The sequence below is a fragment of the Eschscholzia californica genome, unplaced genomic scaffold, assembly GCF_041429995.1.
Source record: "Eschscholzia californica isolate CP2 unplaced genomic scaffold, dmEscCali1.0.p SCAF_5, whole genome shotgun sequence".
Taxonomy (NCBI): Eukaryota; Viridiplantae; Streptophyta; class Magnoliopsida; order Ranunculales; family Papaveraceae; genus Eschscholzia; species Eschscholzia californica.
This window is the reverse complement of record NW_028238472.1, coordinates 5,679,994-5,695,655: the sequence shown is the minus strand read 5'-3', so window position 1 is coordinate 5,695,655 and position 15,662 is coordinate 5,679,994. Positions and strand designations below refer to the sequence as shown.

The 15,662-nt window shown below is 33.6% G+C and overlaps 1 protein-coding gene and 1 pseudogene across 1 annotated transcript; both read left to right on the top strand.

Moving 5' to 3' along the window:
* The first annotated feature begins 2,358 nt into the window (after window positions 1-2,358).
* Window positions 2,359-4,316, top strand: LOC147536546 (uncharacterized). The gene is made up of 3 exons (XM_086642680.1): window positions 2,359-2,842; window positions 3,048-3,450; window positions 3,677-4,316. The coding sequence occupies exons 1-3, from the start codon at window positions 2,359-2,361 to the stop codon at window positions 4,314-4,316; spliced, it is 1,527 nt and encodes a 508-aa protein (XP_086498806.1).
* Window positions 4,317-7,330: 3,014 nt separating this feature from the next.
* LOC147536545 (uncharacterized) lies at window positions 7,331-10,038 on the top strand (annotated as a pseudogene).
* The last annotated feature ends 5,624 nt before the right edge of the window (window positions 10,039-15,662 follow it).

Here is a 15,662-nt window from a genome sequence, read left to right as displayed (position 1 = left end):
ATACTAAGGAAGGAAAAATAGGATGAGGAGTGAGGATGTTGATGTCTATGAAGTTATATATAGAGGTGACAGGGAGACAAAAGGGGTAGAGACTCGTAGGATATATATATATTAAGTTGTTAATACTTTCTAATTACATAACAAAAAATCCAATCTTTCAGATGTGTGAAATCTCTAATATTTCTTAGTGATAAATATATTACAACACATATTGTAATATCTGTAGTAAATCAAGGAAAAGAAATCTGCATATGAGTAGTAGATTATTTACATTAATATTGAAAGTGATAAAATAAAAACAATATTGCAAACTGAGTTAGAAGCCGAAAGAACTAATTATTTAACTTAAACCTAGTACATACTATATAACACAATGATACCTTTTATATATATATATATATACTGAAGGCTCTTCTTCGAGTTTATACTAGAAACATTTAGTGATTTATAATTGATCGACTCTTGCCACATTGAATTTAGATTTTATTTTCGTTTATACAATTTGTAATTTAGAAATATTTCACCAACAAGCTCCTTCTGCCGGAAGTTAGTATTAATCATAATGTAGATCATGTAATAGACTTTTATTTATTTCTTTAGTACGACAAAATTTTCGTAAAATTTACACTGCTATCTAAATTGAGATCTTTTTACGTAGAACGTGTTTTAATTACATGCAGAAGTTTCCCCTCCACATATCTCATTTAAGAAACGGAAAACATGAAAACAAAACTAAATACAACACATATTATGTTGCTAATGAAAAGGAAAATAAACTAATTTATGACCCACAAACATATATACATCACCTTATCATAGAAATATCAAATATGAATAAGATTTGTCCCTAAATTGTTGTCGATAACAAATAAATTTAAGAATTTTTGGGTGTATGGCCCAAAAAAGTGGCCCTAATAGGACTTTTAGTCCTCCCTAATCCCATAAAGGGTATAAAAACCAAAATAATCCTAGAAATAGATATCTAATTCTTTTGGTTCAATCTAGAGAGCAATCACAAATCCCTAGAATAATTATAATTTATTAATACCCATAGTAACCTTTCTTAAATATCTAAACAGTTATAAGATCACAATTCGTTAAGATATTTTCCATTTTTATCTCACTTTCTCTCTCTCCAATCACGTTTTATATTAAGCAATCGTGATCTTATCATAATAAGCAAGTATTGTAACTGAAATCAAAAAAGTTCCTAATCATCGTTTCACTCTCTCTCCTTTCATCTGTTTCGAACGTAAATCCTCCATTAATCTCCATTAAAACAAAATCATTTTGAGTTGCAGCAATCATAATCACCATTCTGTATCAGGTAAAACATTCATATGATTATAACTTTCTTTGAATTTGTTTTAGTTTATCAAGATGTTGATTAACAATCTAAATCTTCCATTAATGCAAAGGAATTGTTAAAATTTCATTACAGCTAATCAAAGTCAGGTAAACAATCTTCTATTTATTGTTTATGATTCATATGGTTACGAATCTATGATTTTTCTTTCTCTCTCTAAGGATCTATTGAATGATAGTTGTTTTGATGAATTAACTATTCATTACTGAATCTTACTTGACTTTTTAATACAGAAAGATTCAATCCTCTAAAGATATGTAGATTAAGCTCAATGAAATTTACTTTTTGTTCAGATCCGGTTTTCAATCCTTCTGGAGATTTGAATCTTGTTTTTTCCGTACGGTTCATCGTAACAGAATTATAAATTCCTGTACTTTAACATAAAGTATCGTAGTTTAATATAAATTAGGCAAACATCTGCAGCTCAATGATTTTGACTTTGTGAACTCCATATCTTAACTTAATAATAAATTATATATACTTTATTAGGATGTAAATGAATGTTTTATTATGGTTATAAATTATATGTTCGCAGAGCAACATTATGTATAATTTATTATAAATCAGATTTCGTTTCCTTAACATAAATTATTCACAAAATTGTTATGCATTATGATTGATTTATAATACATTATATATACTTTATTTCAATGTACAATTAATTTATCGTTCTTCATTATAATTTATGCTAAATTTATTTGTATTGAAATTATTTTCACATGTTATCACAGATGAATTCCCAGACAGAATCAACAAATCAAATTAAGCAAATCAAATTGAAATCAGATGGTTGGGACAAGATATTTACAGAAGTAGGACAGCTCTTTCCCGGTGGTGCCAAAGCATTTCGTTATGCTCTTAGGCAATATAGTATTAACACAGGACATGATTTCAAATTCTTGAAAAATGATACAAAGCGTGTTACTGCTGTGTGTCCTGTGGAAGATTGCAAATGGAGAGTGCATGGTTCGGCACCATTAAAATGCGAATCGATGTTCATTTTGAAAGATCTGGAAATGAAACACGACTGTGCTGATTTCATTAAGAAGATCAAAAAACCCAAAATCAACAGTTCTTTTGTTGGTAAACTTATTCTTGATGATGTAACGAGAAGTCCAGATCGTTCCACTAAAAGTTTGAAGAATGATTTCTTGAAAAACTACGGCGTTCAACTTCCATATTACTACACTTATGAGGGGAAGAAATTTGCAATGAACGAAGCATTTGGCCAGGAAGGAGATTCATATGCAAAACTTAAATGGTATGCTGATGCCTTTTCCCGGACTAATCCAAACAGCATAGTCCAATTAGAAATCGACGAAGTTAGTCGTCGATTTCAAAGAATTTTTATAGCACCACATGCTTGTATGGCTGGCTTCAAATATTGTAGACCTGTTATATACGTTGATGGAACCTTTTGCAAGACTCGTTTCAACGGTTGCATTTTAGCTGCTGTTGCCAAGGATGGAAACAATGGTTGGTCCCCAAACTTTGTTCAATTTATAATAATGTATGTCTGCAGTTTGTATACTTTAATGTCATTATTCATAATTTTAATATTCCCTCCATAATTCAGAACAAAATTTATAAAACCAATATACATTACTTATACTGTAGGTATATTTTTTGTAATTTTGATTACAGTATTTAGGATTTATCTAACATATTTTGTTCATTGCAGGTCTGTTTCCCTTTGCTTATGCTGTTGTTGATGCAGAGAACGATATTAATTGGGAATGGTTTTTAGGTCATTTACGCAATGCTGTGGATATGGAGAAGACTTATACTTTTATTTCAGACCGTCACAACGATATTATCAACGGTGTTAAGAAAATTTTCCCTACAGCCAACCATTCTTTTTGTGTTTGGCATCTCAGGAACAACCTCAATTTAAGACTCGCTAATGGAGCTCGAAAATCTAAGTTCTTTCAATCTTTGATATTCAAGGCAGCCAGAGCTATTCCCGAGACTGAGTATAACAACACCATTAACCAGATGATACAGATGGGTGGTTCCAAAGTTGCTGCATTTTTTCAATCCTTAGACCCTGCATCATGGGCAGATTCGTTCTTTCCCGGTCCAAGGTTTGATCAATATAACTTTTCAAAAAGAATGGTTTGCTGCAAATCACAAATTTTTCTTATTAAAGTTGTCATACTTGAGGGTTTTGAAATCATACCGTATCTGACATTATGCATAATGTCAGTTACAACATCTAATTTTTACATTACATTGCTGTGTAATGTAAACACTTTATTCCATTCTTTAGATCATGATATAACTATATTGTGTTGTTTTTTGTTCAAACAGGTACACAGCAATAACTTCTCAACTATCGGAGTCCTTTAATAATCAAATCAGATATGCTCGAGTACTACCAATTACAGCAATGTTGGATGCAATACGTACCCATATAATGAACAAGATGAACGTAGCACGTGATTTGTCCAAGAAGTGGACAACGTTCTTGTGTCCAACCATCACTGATCTTTTGAAATCTAAACATGATAGTGCAGCTACTTGGAATTATGCACAGGCTGCACCACTCATATTTGAGGTTTATTCTGATCCATCACATTGTGTTGATCTTCTAAATCTTACTTGTACATGTAGAAGGTGGCAGGTAGATTGGGTTCCTTGTGAGCACGCTATGTTGTGCATAAAAACTTTGGCTGACGATCAACAAGATTGTTTCTATGATCCTATATGGACAACCGAGTCTTATGTTAAGACTTACCAAGAACATATAATGCCAATCCCAAATTATGATGAGCCTCATTCATTTGATGAAGAAACAAAAACACTTCCTCCGTTGATTCGTCGTAGACCGGGTAGGCCAAGAACAGTACGGATCGAGAGCTCAGGGAACAATCCCAGGAAATTGAGGATATGTGGTAGGTGTAAGCAACCTTCCTACCACAATCGCTCCACATGTAGGGTTAATATTTGATGTTATTTTTGAATCAAAACAGTACAAACAATGTATCCCGGTTCTTATTAATGACAGACAAATTGGAAAACTTTCATTTTTTATGATAAATGTGTAATTTTGATTCCAACTGTCTGCAAAATTTACTTTACAGTATTCATAATTTATTAGAGAGTGGTCCTGATTTACCATACACACTATAATTTTGTTATTAAATTATAATGGTTTATGATACATGATGAATTCTTCCGATGTAATCATACTGGATTTTTATCAGTACACTATATAAATTGATTTATCGTTATTATCTCTAACATAAATTACTATAATTTAAATAGCAAACAAAACATTTATAAAATATAACCATAGAGAGAATCTGACATTAATTTGTTTTTGTGTTCAAATACTGTTTGATATTACCTTTGATAAAAAATTCTAGACCTTCCAAAACAATTAAAAACTACTTAGTTATAAATTCTTTCTCCACTGATCTTTCGTTTCATTCAGAAGCTCGTACGTAACTTGCGCCCTCTTCCGTTGTGCTAATTCTGTCCAATCATCACTAAGAAATTCTTGTTGTACTCTCCATTTGAAATGTTTCATGAATAACATCTCCATATGTAGCATTATAAAGGGACCACAATCCGCACTGTACATAATTGGAAAATTAATGAAAAATTGTCCACCATGAAGTATGTATCATTGTTATTCTAGCTGTGTAATAGTAATATGTAAAAAAATATAACAAGGTTGTTACTTACTTCTCTCCTTGTTGATGATCATACGGCGTCTTCAATTCCTTACATTTCTTTTTAAATTCAGGACTAACATATTGTATTTCATGAAGCACATCAAGTATCTCCTGCGCATACTTCTTAGCATTTTCTTCGCATACTTTACGTAGTTTGGTGTCGAAGAACAACGAGTCGTAGTGTGTCCATGTTTGATCATAATAATCAAAAACAAGCAACGTCCAATGGATACCCCTGCTAACATCTGTAATCATAGCATGACACATGGGTGCAACTAAATACGACAGCAGCCCTCTATCAACCTCATTTAAAATCCGATCTTTGAATAATGCGTTTATGTTTGCTTTGGTTGCCTTGCATTTTATCATTGTCTGTACAAAGTCCATTAAAGAGTTAGGATAAATTTTGCATTATATCATATAAAGTTTAAAGTAACCATTAAACATTATGATATATTTTATGTAAATCTTACATAATTTACAGTCTATAATCTAATATTTATGGTCTGAACCAGGGCCGTGTTTTTGAAGGATATGGTGCCTGAAGTCTGAAGGAATGGTATCCTTCCGAAGGAGTGTCCTTCGACCAAGGATGCAATGCGTGCAATTTGGCTATTAGGATCTTAATGACCTTATTCGGAAGATCATTAGTCCGGTCCAATTAGGGGTCGTAATGCTTAGCTAGAAGCCAACTACGATCGTCGAATCAAGAGTTGATTCGCGGCTAACATAGACCGGATCCTACAAGGGTTACACAACAGAATAATGATTTGAACGGAGAGAATTGACTAGATGGATAATGGCAAATAAGTGGATTGGATCCGTTATTGGTAAGTCCAGAAAGATTCGGAGAAGTCCGAAAGGGATAAACATGTCCGGGCCCAAAAGGGAGGCCCGGAGTGGCTTTAGGGAAGCCGGCCATGTGATGGCCGGCCAAGGCAATAGGGCCGGCCATGTGATGGCCGGCTAGGCCCTAAGTGGGCCGGCCAAGGAAGCCCATAAAGGGCTATGTTGGCCGGCCACACTAAAGTGACCCAATGGAGGGTATTTTGGGTGTTGCCTGTTAATTAGGTTTATGGAATTCTAGTTTGAGTCTAATACCTCTTCTAGGGAATTCTATATATACCTAATTATACAACCTAAAGGAAGAGATTGAATTCTCAACAACTGAGAGGGTTAACTGAAAGAGTTTCAGAATATACATCTCAGAGAGAGAGAGAGAAAAGGAGTTTTCTCAAGTATCTAGTCAAGAAGAAGGAGTTCTTCATCTCAACCTTCAAGAAGGTCCTAGCTGACTGAAAGGAGGGAGTTCAAGTCATTATTCGGTGTCTCAAGTAGAGGAGCTACACTTGGAGCTCTTATCTTCCGAATACTGATCGGAATTTAGTTCGTGGGAAAGCGATTAAGAGGTAATCTTCTTTCCAATCTAGTTCATTGGTATGTTCATGTATAGATCCTGGATTAGTGTTAAACATATGATGTTTGAGATTCCGCTACCAACACTAATAGACAATTAGGTGTATGAGATACACTAGGTTATTCCCCTACAGTTTTGCCCAGTGCGGGCGGGGCGCCCGCACTGGGCCCCCCAATCAATGGGGCCCACGGATTTCAAAGTCTGTATAAACTTCTGAGTTCTGACGGAATGACGTAGGTAGGGTGATAGGAAAATCTACCGGTAGGATTAAAAGAGATGTTTCTCTCTCTTACTTTTTAGAAATACAAATTGAAGGTAGTGATGTTGGGGCCCACGAATTTAATTCTTGTTGTACTAATCTCTGACCAATTACAAACTTGAAAAGACAAAAGGTAATTTCAAAATTTATTTCTCTCTCTCACCTTTAGAAGTACCTATTAAATATAGATGTAGAGATTTGTTTCTTTTTTAGTTTAATGGGGAGATTTGTTTCTTTTTTTAATTTAAAGAGCACTGTAGAGACCTTTATCAAAATCCTCCTTCTTTTATGTTTTTTTTTTTTTGTGCAGATTCCTTCTTTTATGTTAGGCGTTTTTTTATGTTTCCATACTATTTTAAATTTATTGTGTTTCTAAATTCTTGTAACTTAAATCCCTAATTTATTCTTCCTATATTTGAAAAAAAATATTAAGTTTATACTACTATATAACAATAGCTATTGTTCATCTTGAAATTCAATAGTCTTCTCCAATCTACAAATTCCTACATAGCCATTACAAAAGAGAAGAAACAACATCATTAGAATTTTAGTTCGGTGAATTTGAATTTGGGTGTGGCTTTAGATTTCTTTTTCTCTTTTTCAATTTAATGGCACCAAAAAAATACAAATCTGGTAATTTGAAGAGGCAGGAGAAGAAAAAAGAAGAAAAATTTATTCAATCACAAAGAGGAGCTCTCGATAAATTCATTATTAAAGAACAACCAATTCCGACTGAAGAGTTAGTAGTTGAGAGAAATAATGAACCATCAACTGAAGTCCGTGTGGAGAACGAAAGTAATGATGATTATGATATGGTTCATGGGGAGAGTTCTGAAAATACCATTGTTCACGAAGAAAGTGATGGTGATATCCCAATTGAAGAGTTAGTAACTGAGAACAATAATGAAGAATCAACTGAAATCCGTGCAGAAAACGAAAGTAATGATGATCATGATACAGTTCATGGGGGGATTGCTGAAAATGTGGTTGATTGTGGTATTCCTAATAATGATTTCAATGACTTCGTTGATGAACCAACTACTGAAATTCCAGATAATATCTATGATCCAAGAATTTGGGATACTCTTGATGGAAAATTAAGAGATCTTTTGGCTGAAAAAGGTCCAATTAGAGACCTATCAATAAAAAAGGGTCCCAAAGATAAGGCAAATAGACGATTTTCGTCAGAATTTTACACTAGACAATTATCCAATGGAGAGAAACATGATAGAGTTTGGCTTGTGTACTCAAAAGATATTGATAGAGTGTTTTGCTTTTGCTGCAAATTGTTTAAGAAAAAACTATCAAAAAACCAGTTAGCAAATGATGGTTATGGAGACTGGAGACATCTTACTGAGAGGCTTAGAGAACATGAAGTTAGCAGTGACCATGTAGCTAATATGGCCACTTGGATTGGATTGCAGCTTCGATTTCAAAAGAATCGTACTATTGATCAAGTTGTACAAGTTTTCATTCAGAAAGAAAAAGAACATTGGAGACTACTGTTGCAAAGGTTGATTTCAATAGTAAAATACCTTTCAAAGTTTAATCTTGCATTTCGTGGAACCAACCACAAAATTGGTCAAGAGAACAATGGAAATTTTGTGGGACTTGTTGAGATGTTGGCAGAACATGATCCATTGATGAAAGAACATCTCCGTCGAATTCAAAACAGTGAGATTCGATATCATTATCTTAGTAATGTTATTCAAAATGAGTTGATACAACTATTATCTTCTAAAGTTAGAGATGCGATCCTTAAAAAGGTTAGAGAAGCTAAGTATTTTTCTGTTTTACTTGATTGCACTCCTGATAGCAATCACCAAGAACAAATGACTTTGATTTTGAGGTGTGTTGATATGTCTGCTAGCCCAGTCAAAATAGAAGAATATTTTGTGCAATTTTTAATTGTTAATGATACATCTGGATCTAGACTCTTTCAAGAATTACAATCAGCGTTAAAGAGTTTTGATCTTGAGATTGATGATGTACGAGGTCAAGGATATGACAACGGATCGAATATGAAAGGGTGCAAACAAGGAGTACAAAAAAGACTTTTAGATATAAATCCGCGAGCATTCTACACTGCATGCGGTTGTCATAGTCTGAACTTAACTTTGTGTGATATAGCTAGTTGTCATGGTAAAGCTAAAGATTTATTTGGAGTAGTGCAACGAATTTATTCTTTGTTCGCAAATTCCACAAAACGTTGGCAGATTTTAAAAGATAATCTGAAAGGATTTACGCTGAAATCATTGTCGACTACACGGTGGGAGAGCCGTGTTGATAGTATTAAAGCGATTATAACGCAACCTCTACAAATAAGAGAAGCTTTATTTCAACTGGCAGAGAGTGACAATGAACTAAAAATAAAAAGTGAAGCAAGATCAATAGCAAGATTTGAACTTGGTAATTTCGAATTTTTACTAAGTCTTACTATTTGGTACAAGATATTAGTGGCAGTTAACAAGGTTAGCAAACGTTTGCAGACAAAGGACATACACATTGATGTTGCTATAGAATTGATAAACGGTTTGATTGTTTATTTAAAGATGCATAGAGAAACTGGATTTCAAGAGGCCATGGTTGAAGCTAAGAGAATGGCTACTGAACTGCAAATTGACCCGGTTTTTTCCGAGAAGCGTGAAATTCGTCGAAAAAGACAATTTGATGAGACTGGTGATGGCTCATCACAATTGGTTTCACGATCAGGTGAGGAAAATTTTAGAGTTCATTATTTTATTTTATTAATAGATCAAGCTATTGGTTCATTGGAGAAGAGATTTGAGCAATATCAAGAATATGAGAATAATTTTGGATTTTTGATGAGACCAAAAAATTATCCAGGTATAATGTAGATGACTTAAAAGCTTGTTGTCATAATCTTTCAAGTAGGTTGAAGAAAGGGGACCATTCTGATGTGGAAGCAGATGATTTATTTGTGGAACTAAAACTCTTACAAGCAATTTTGCCAGTAGAAATTACAAAAGCCAATGAGGTATTAGATTTTTTGAAGAAGATGAATTGTTTTCCAGCTAGTACCATTGCTTATAGAATATTATTAACTTTACCAGTTACAGTTGCATCAGCAGAAAGGAGTTTCTCAAAGTTAAAGCTTTTAAAATCATACTTGAGATCAAGCATGTTGCAAGACAGACTAAATGGATTAGCCTTGCTTAGCATTGAAAGTGGGTTCTTAGACAAAATTGATTACGAAGGTTTAATCGATGATTTCGCTTCAAAAAATGCAAGGAGAAAAGTTTTCAAGTTAAAACAAATACTTTCAAAAATACATTGTTACTTGATAAATAAATAATTGATTATCTCTTTATGGTTAAATTATTTTGAATTTGTTTGTTACTTTCAAATATATTATTTTACATTTGATATGTAAGGGGCCCAAAAAAAATTTTTGCACTGGGCCTCCGAATTCTCAGCCACGGCCCTGGTCTGAACATAAACGTATACATAAATCTGCACTTATATGTTTACTGTTTCAGTGCAGCAATGATGTTGTTGGTTAAATCATGAATACTTTATCACACATTATACCTCTCAGAATAGATACTCACCTATAATTTTTGTTAAATTATGCATCCTTTATATAGTATTATGCAATAATATATTATAAATTATCTGAACACTTACCCATAACTCTGCTCCAAGAATGAACACTTGTCCTGCTCCAACCATTACTTCAGAAAATTAATGTTTTGCCCACCAATTTATAATCTGAGCATCTGTCTCGCAATTCATCATTAGTAGGTCCAACTGTCTCCCTCTGATCTCACTCATGATTTGATTTGTCCAAACAAGTGTTCTGCATGAGTGTTATTGTTAGTCAATATAGAAATATTTCCTGAAACTCATAAATATGATATTTGATAAAGCTCACAAAATGTCAGTTACAAACACAATACTAATACTTCAACAACATAAACATTGTTCACAAAATATAACATATCATAATATCTATTAAGCCAATTACGTGTTTTTTCCTTCTTTGCTAAACTCTTCCAGCAGCCCCTTTTCATCATCTTTAACTTGTTTCCATACTTTGCTCTTCTTCCAGTTGCACAGTTTCTCGTCCTCATCTAATGCTGGTTTCTTCCCCTTAGTATCTTCCACAGTTTCGACATTCACAACCTCCTTTTTCGACATTGCAGCATGCTTCTTAGTAACCTTACCTTCCATTAATTTTGGATCTGCCTTTTCAGTATGCTTTCTTGTCCTAGGGGCTTCCTTCACCCTCTTGATAAGAGAATTTTGCTTAGGTGTTTTAACAGCCTCACCTTGTTTCGATCCTACTCCTTTTGATGCTTTAGACTTTGTCCTTGGCCTCTTTACTGACTTTGGTGAAGGCTCTACAAAATCATCATCTTCATCATTTTGTACATCTTTTCCTTTGTAAGATTTTGCAATTTCTGCTATACCAGCAAAGTCACTTGGCTCATTATCATCAATACCAAGGTCAAATGTTGGTGTGCTACTATAAATTCTGTCTTCCACCGCTTGATACTTGACTATTGCCGTGCATGGTACATTTTCATCAACTTCTGTACAAAATAAAAACATAATTTCAGATAAATTATGCATATTTATATAACTGAAAAGAAACAAATTAAATAAATAATTCATACTGTATGTTAAAGTACCCATAATTTACAATATAGTGGGAATGACAGTTGTAAATTATGCATACTTTATGTAATGTAACACCAAAATTGCTAGTAAATTCAAAAGTGAAATTGTCTCACCAAAGTTGTGGCCACCATCATTGTTATTCTCACTATCCTGTTGATTATCACCATCATCAACAACATCTTGCTCAACATCTTTATCTTCTTCTTTTTCACTATTTTCATACCCACCTTCCATTCCATCTTCTTTACCTACCTCTTTATCTTCCACATTACTTTCAAGACCAAAATTACTTTCATCATTTTCCGCATTACCTTGATCTTCAGATTCATCCACATTAACTTTTTCCTTCAACTTCAGTTGATCCTTCAACTGAGCTATTTCTTTTCTCAACATCTCTATTTCAACATCTTTAGACTTCATTCCACTCTTTAGAGATTCAATCATCTCTAACATATCAATTTTCTGATCATAGGTTAATTCAATATCAACATTTTCAGTAAATTTGAGCAAACCATGCTCTTCTTCATTATCTTCTTCTTCAACACTAACAATTACCTGCATTTTAACATTAATCATCATCCCAAAATTTCATGGCAATATCAGTAAAGTACTTAAAATTTTCTGTAAAGAAAGTATATTTCATGATTAATTCCGAATCAGATAGTATTCATTTAGCAGTGTTGAGTATAAATTATTTATACTTTATGCCAAATTACAGATTATTGTTATAGAAATTATACCTGATCTTCTTCAAGTCCGGCAATATCGCTCTCCATTCCATTACTAAAAGCATCAACTGACCACCTCAAGAACCTTGGATATTTTTTTGCATTCAAAGGATTCTTAGGATAAAGTGATGTGTGCATGCATATCCAGAACTATAAAACAAAATGTAAAATATCCACGTTACAAAACTATCATAAACATACTTTTATGTAAAGTATAATTTTTCTAAATAAATTAAAACAGAGAACATGTAAAGTATGCATACTTACAGGTAAAAGTAACAGACAACCAGATGCTTTGGTTGGTTCTTCAGCATGTTTGTCGATGGTTTCCATCATGTAAGAGTGTATGGCTCTTGGCCATGACACCCTATTGATAGCCCTTCTCGACATTATGTTCTTATAAATGCTTGGAAGAACAGTGAAACCAGCCAAAGTTGCAAACAGGAAGTTGGCTGCTAACAACATGATTAAAAGACTCACAAATTCGATTGCTGGTTCATGGTTTCTAATGCATCTCTGTAGTGCCATTGCAACATAAGCACTTGAAATCCCCTTGTTTTTGTTACTTGACTTTTTTATAGGTTCTTCAAAATATTTCATTAGAAAGGAACACTTGAAGGGATCTTGTTCATGAAATTTTGGGAAAGCATCGTATTCTGCACCCTCCATTGGCATACCAAGCAATAGGGATACATCTTCTGGTTTAAACTCTAACTCAACCCCACCAATAACGAATTTCTTGGTCGATTTTTTGTATCGACATAGAATATCTAGAATTGCACTTATTGGACGAGTATTATAGTTTTCCCTAAGGATGAAACCCTCTGCCATGGAATCAAAAAGCTTGGAGAAAGGTGTATTGCCAATCTCTTCCTTCATCTCTTCCGTCATGTACTAACGGTGGCTTGTAATCAATTCGATTGGTTTACTCAAGCTGTATCTGAAAGGATTGACAGTCTTCCCCTCTGGTATTATCTTCTTTTCACCCACTATGTCAACAGTACGGCAATTGTTCTCTTTTTCCTTCCCTTTCTTTGTATTTGAGCTTGCTCCAACCTTTTACAGAAATTTGTTACATTTACATGTAAAATTAACAATCTTTCAGTAAATTACATATACTTTACAATAAATTAGCATACTGGATTGAAATTATTAAAACTTTCTCATAAATCATACCTCTTTGACAGAAAGTGTTTTATTTTTCGTCTTTTTAACAGCTTCACCTTCTAAATTGGATGAGATTTCTTTGTTTTTGAATTTCTTTGCAGGAACTACTTCTTCCTCTGCTGCTTTCCTTTTTAATGGACTTCTTCTGAGAGGTGTAGAATCCTTGGTAGCTTTAGGTGTCACTTTTGTCTTCGGTGCCATTGAATTATCCTGCAACCGAAATTAAAATGTTTCATGATTATGGAACCCCAGAATATCAATTTACAGTAAATTTCAATGATTATGGAACCCTAGAATATCATTTTACAGTAAATTTCATGAAATTTATACATGATAAAATGAAGATTAGTAACATCATGAAAGCAAACAACTTGAAATCAAACCAAAAACCCTTAAAAACTCACCAAAATTGGGCAAAACACATAACTAACCCTAGGCCCCAAAAATCAAATAATCAAAAAATTAATGGCAGATTTGAAAACGATTCTTCATTATGACATAACAGTATGTGTAATTTATAACACTCATCACAGATTTTAAGTTGTATTACTAAGCTTACAACTTCAAAAATAGGATCAGAACGTAAAAAAACCCTAACAATCGAACCAAAAATCTTACCATAACGATGCAACTAACTTCTTTATGATGAAAATCTAACATGCAAAACCGGATTTATAATGGTTTTCACCTGACAGTAACGATGGTTCAAAAAACAAAAATCGGAACTAAACGACGATGGATTTCATCAATACCTTTTCGCCTGAACCGGAAATCTCAACCGAAATGTTTAAAGATTAAGAAGGTTGATGAAACAGCAAGCTTCTTGGATTTCGATGATGGCGATTCAGTGGTTGATTTAGGGTTTTTCACCGTTTCGTTTTAGGTAAAAACCCTGATTTACCTAAAATGTTAAAAGAAGAGAGAGAAAGTTGGGTAGGTAAAAACGAAAATCCCTATTAATAACCCATAAATTACGGATTCTTTCCGTTACAAAATCGCGTGGTTTTGGCAACAATAAGATTTCCGTCTTTACCTGATTAGGGGACACAAAAGTAAATCCTATAGGATTTATAAGGTCTTTTTGTCCATAGAGTAAAAGGACTAAATATCCATGTTTCACCAAGATTGGACCCTAAACCTTTTTTGATTTTTTTTTTGGTCTATATCCCCACGGACCCTAAATTTAATGAACAACATAAGTTTTAGCTTACAAGCGCAAAAGAAAATGTACATTCGTTTACGTTAGTTAGTTCATTGACCACATGTGTATCTCTCCACAGGAGAAACCAAAGTTCGGATCTTACTATTTCTAAATAAAAATTTATCTGTGAGTATTTCCTATATTTGCGATTGTATTCTTGTAGCCATGGTCGTGCGGTGCCCAGTGCGGGCAGGGCGCCTGCACTGGGCACTTAATGATGCACATCTTCGTTACTATACTTATTGATGCAATATCCACACCAGAACAAGAAGAAATTCCCAAATTGCCACGAAGAGGTGGCAAGGGGTACAAAAACAAAAGATAAAGAACACGATGGCTTAATAAGGAAACATGACCCGGTCACTAGAGGTAGGGAAGAAACCCCAATCATATGTCTGGAGCAGGAGTGAGTTGAGTTTTGTGATTTAGAGTATCTCCAATGCAAAACTCAAAAAAATCTCAATTCGTCCTATTTGTCAAGTTCCAATTGAGATTCTCACTCCTATGTGTCGAAAATAGAGATCCTCAATTCTTGTATGTCTCCAATGCAACACTCTAAACTCTTTTATTTTGCTTACGTGTCATGGTTATTTTTGTAACAAAATAATTAGTTATTTTGGAAATATACGAAGACTTGATTTCTGTTGGTTGAAATTTAAATATTGATGAGTTGGACAATTAGAGATATCTCAAGAGGACACTCTGAAAATAGAGTGTCCTCTTGAGATATCTCTATTCCACTCTCGACACATCATCTTTGAGATCTTAGTTGAGTTTTGCATTGGAGATGATTTTTTAAGAAAAACTCAGAAAATCCTATGTGGCACTCCGAGTTTCTAAGATTGAGTTTTGCATTGGAGATGCTCTTAGTGAGGAAACTTCTTAGTTTTAAACTCTTTTACGCTGTTTTGTTTTTTGTCTTTAATGTCAACAATTCAAGTATGTAATCGATCTAAATCCTCTCTACAAAGATCAGTTGCGCGCCAGAAAATACTTTCAGGGGGTCTAAAAATTACTATGTCCAAAATGTACAACCATACAAACTTGAACAAATAATAAAAGTTTATTGATAAAAGTATTTGCTACCAATAATTAATGCTAAGAGATTCAAAGCCTCAATATTTTAAATTGGTTTCTTACCTTTGTAATTCATACATTCATAATAGATCACTACGAGTTTCCAATGGTTGGAAATTGTTC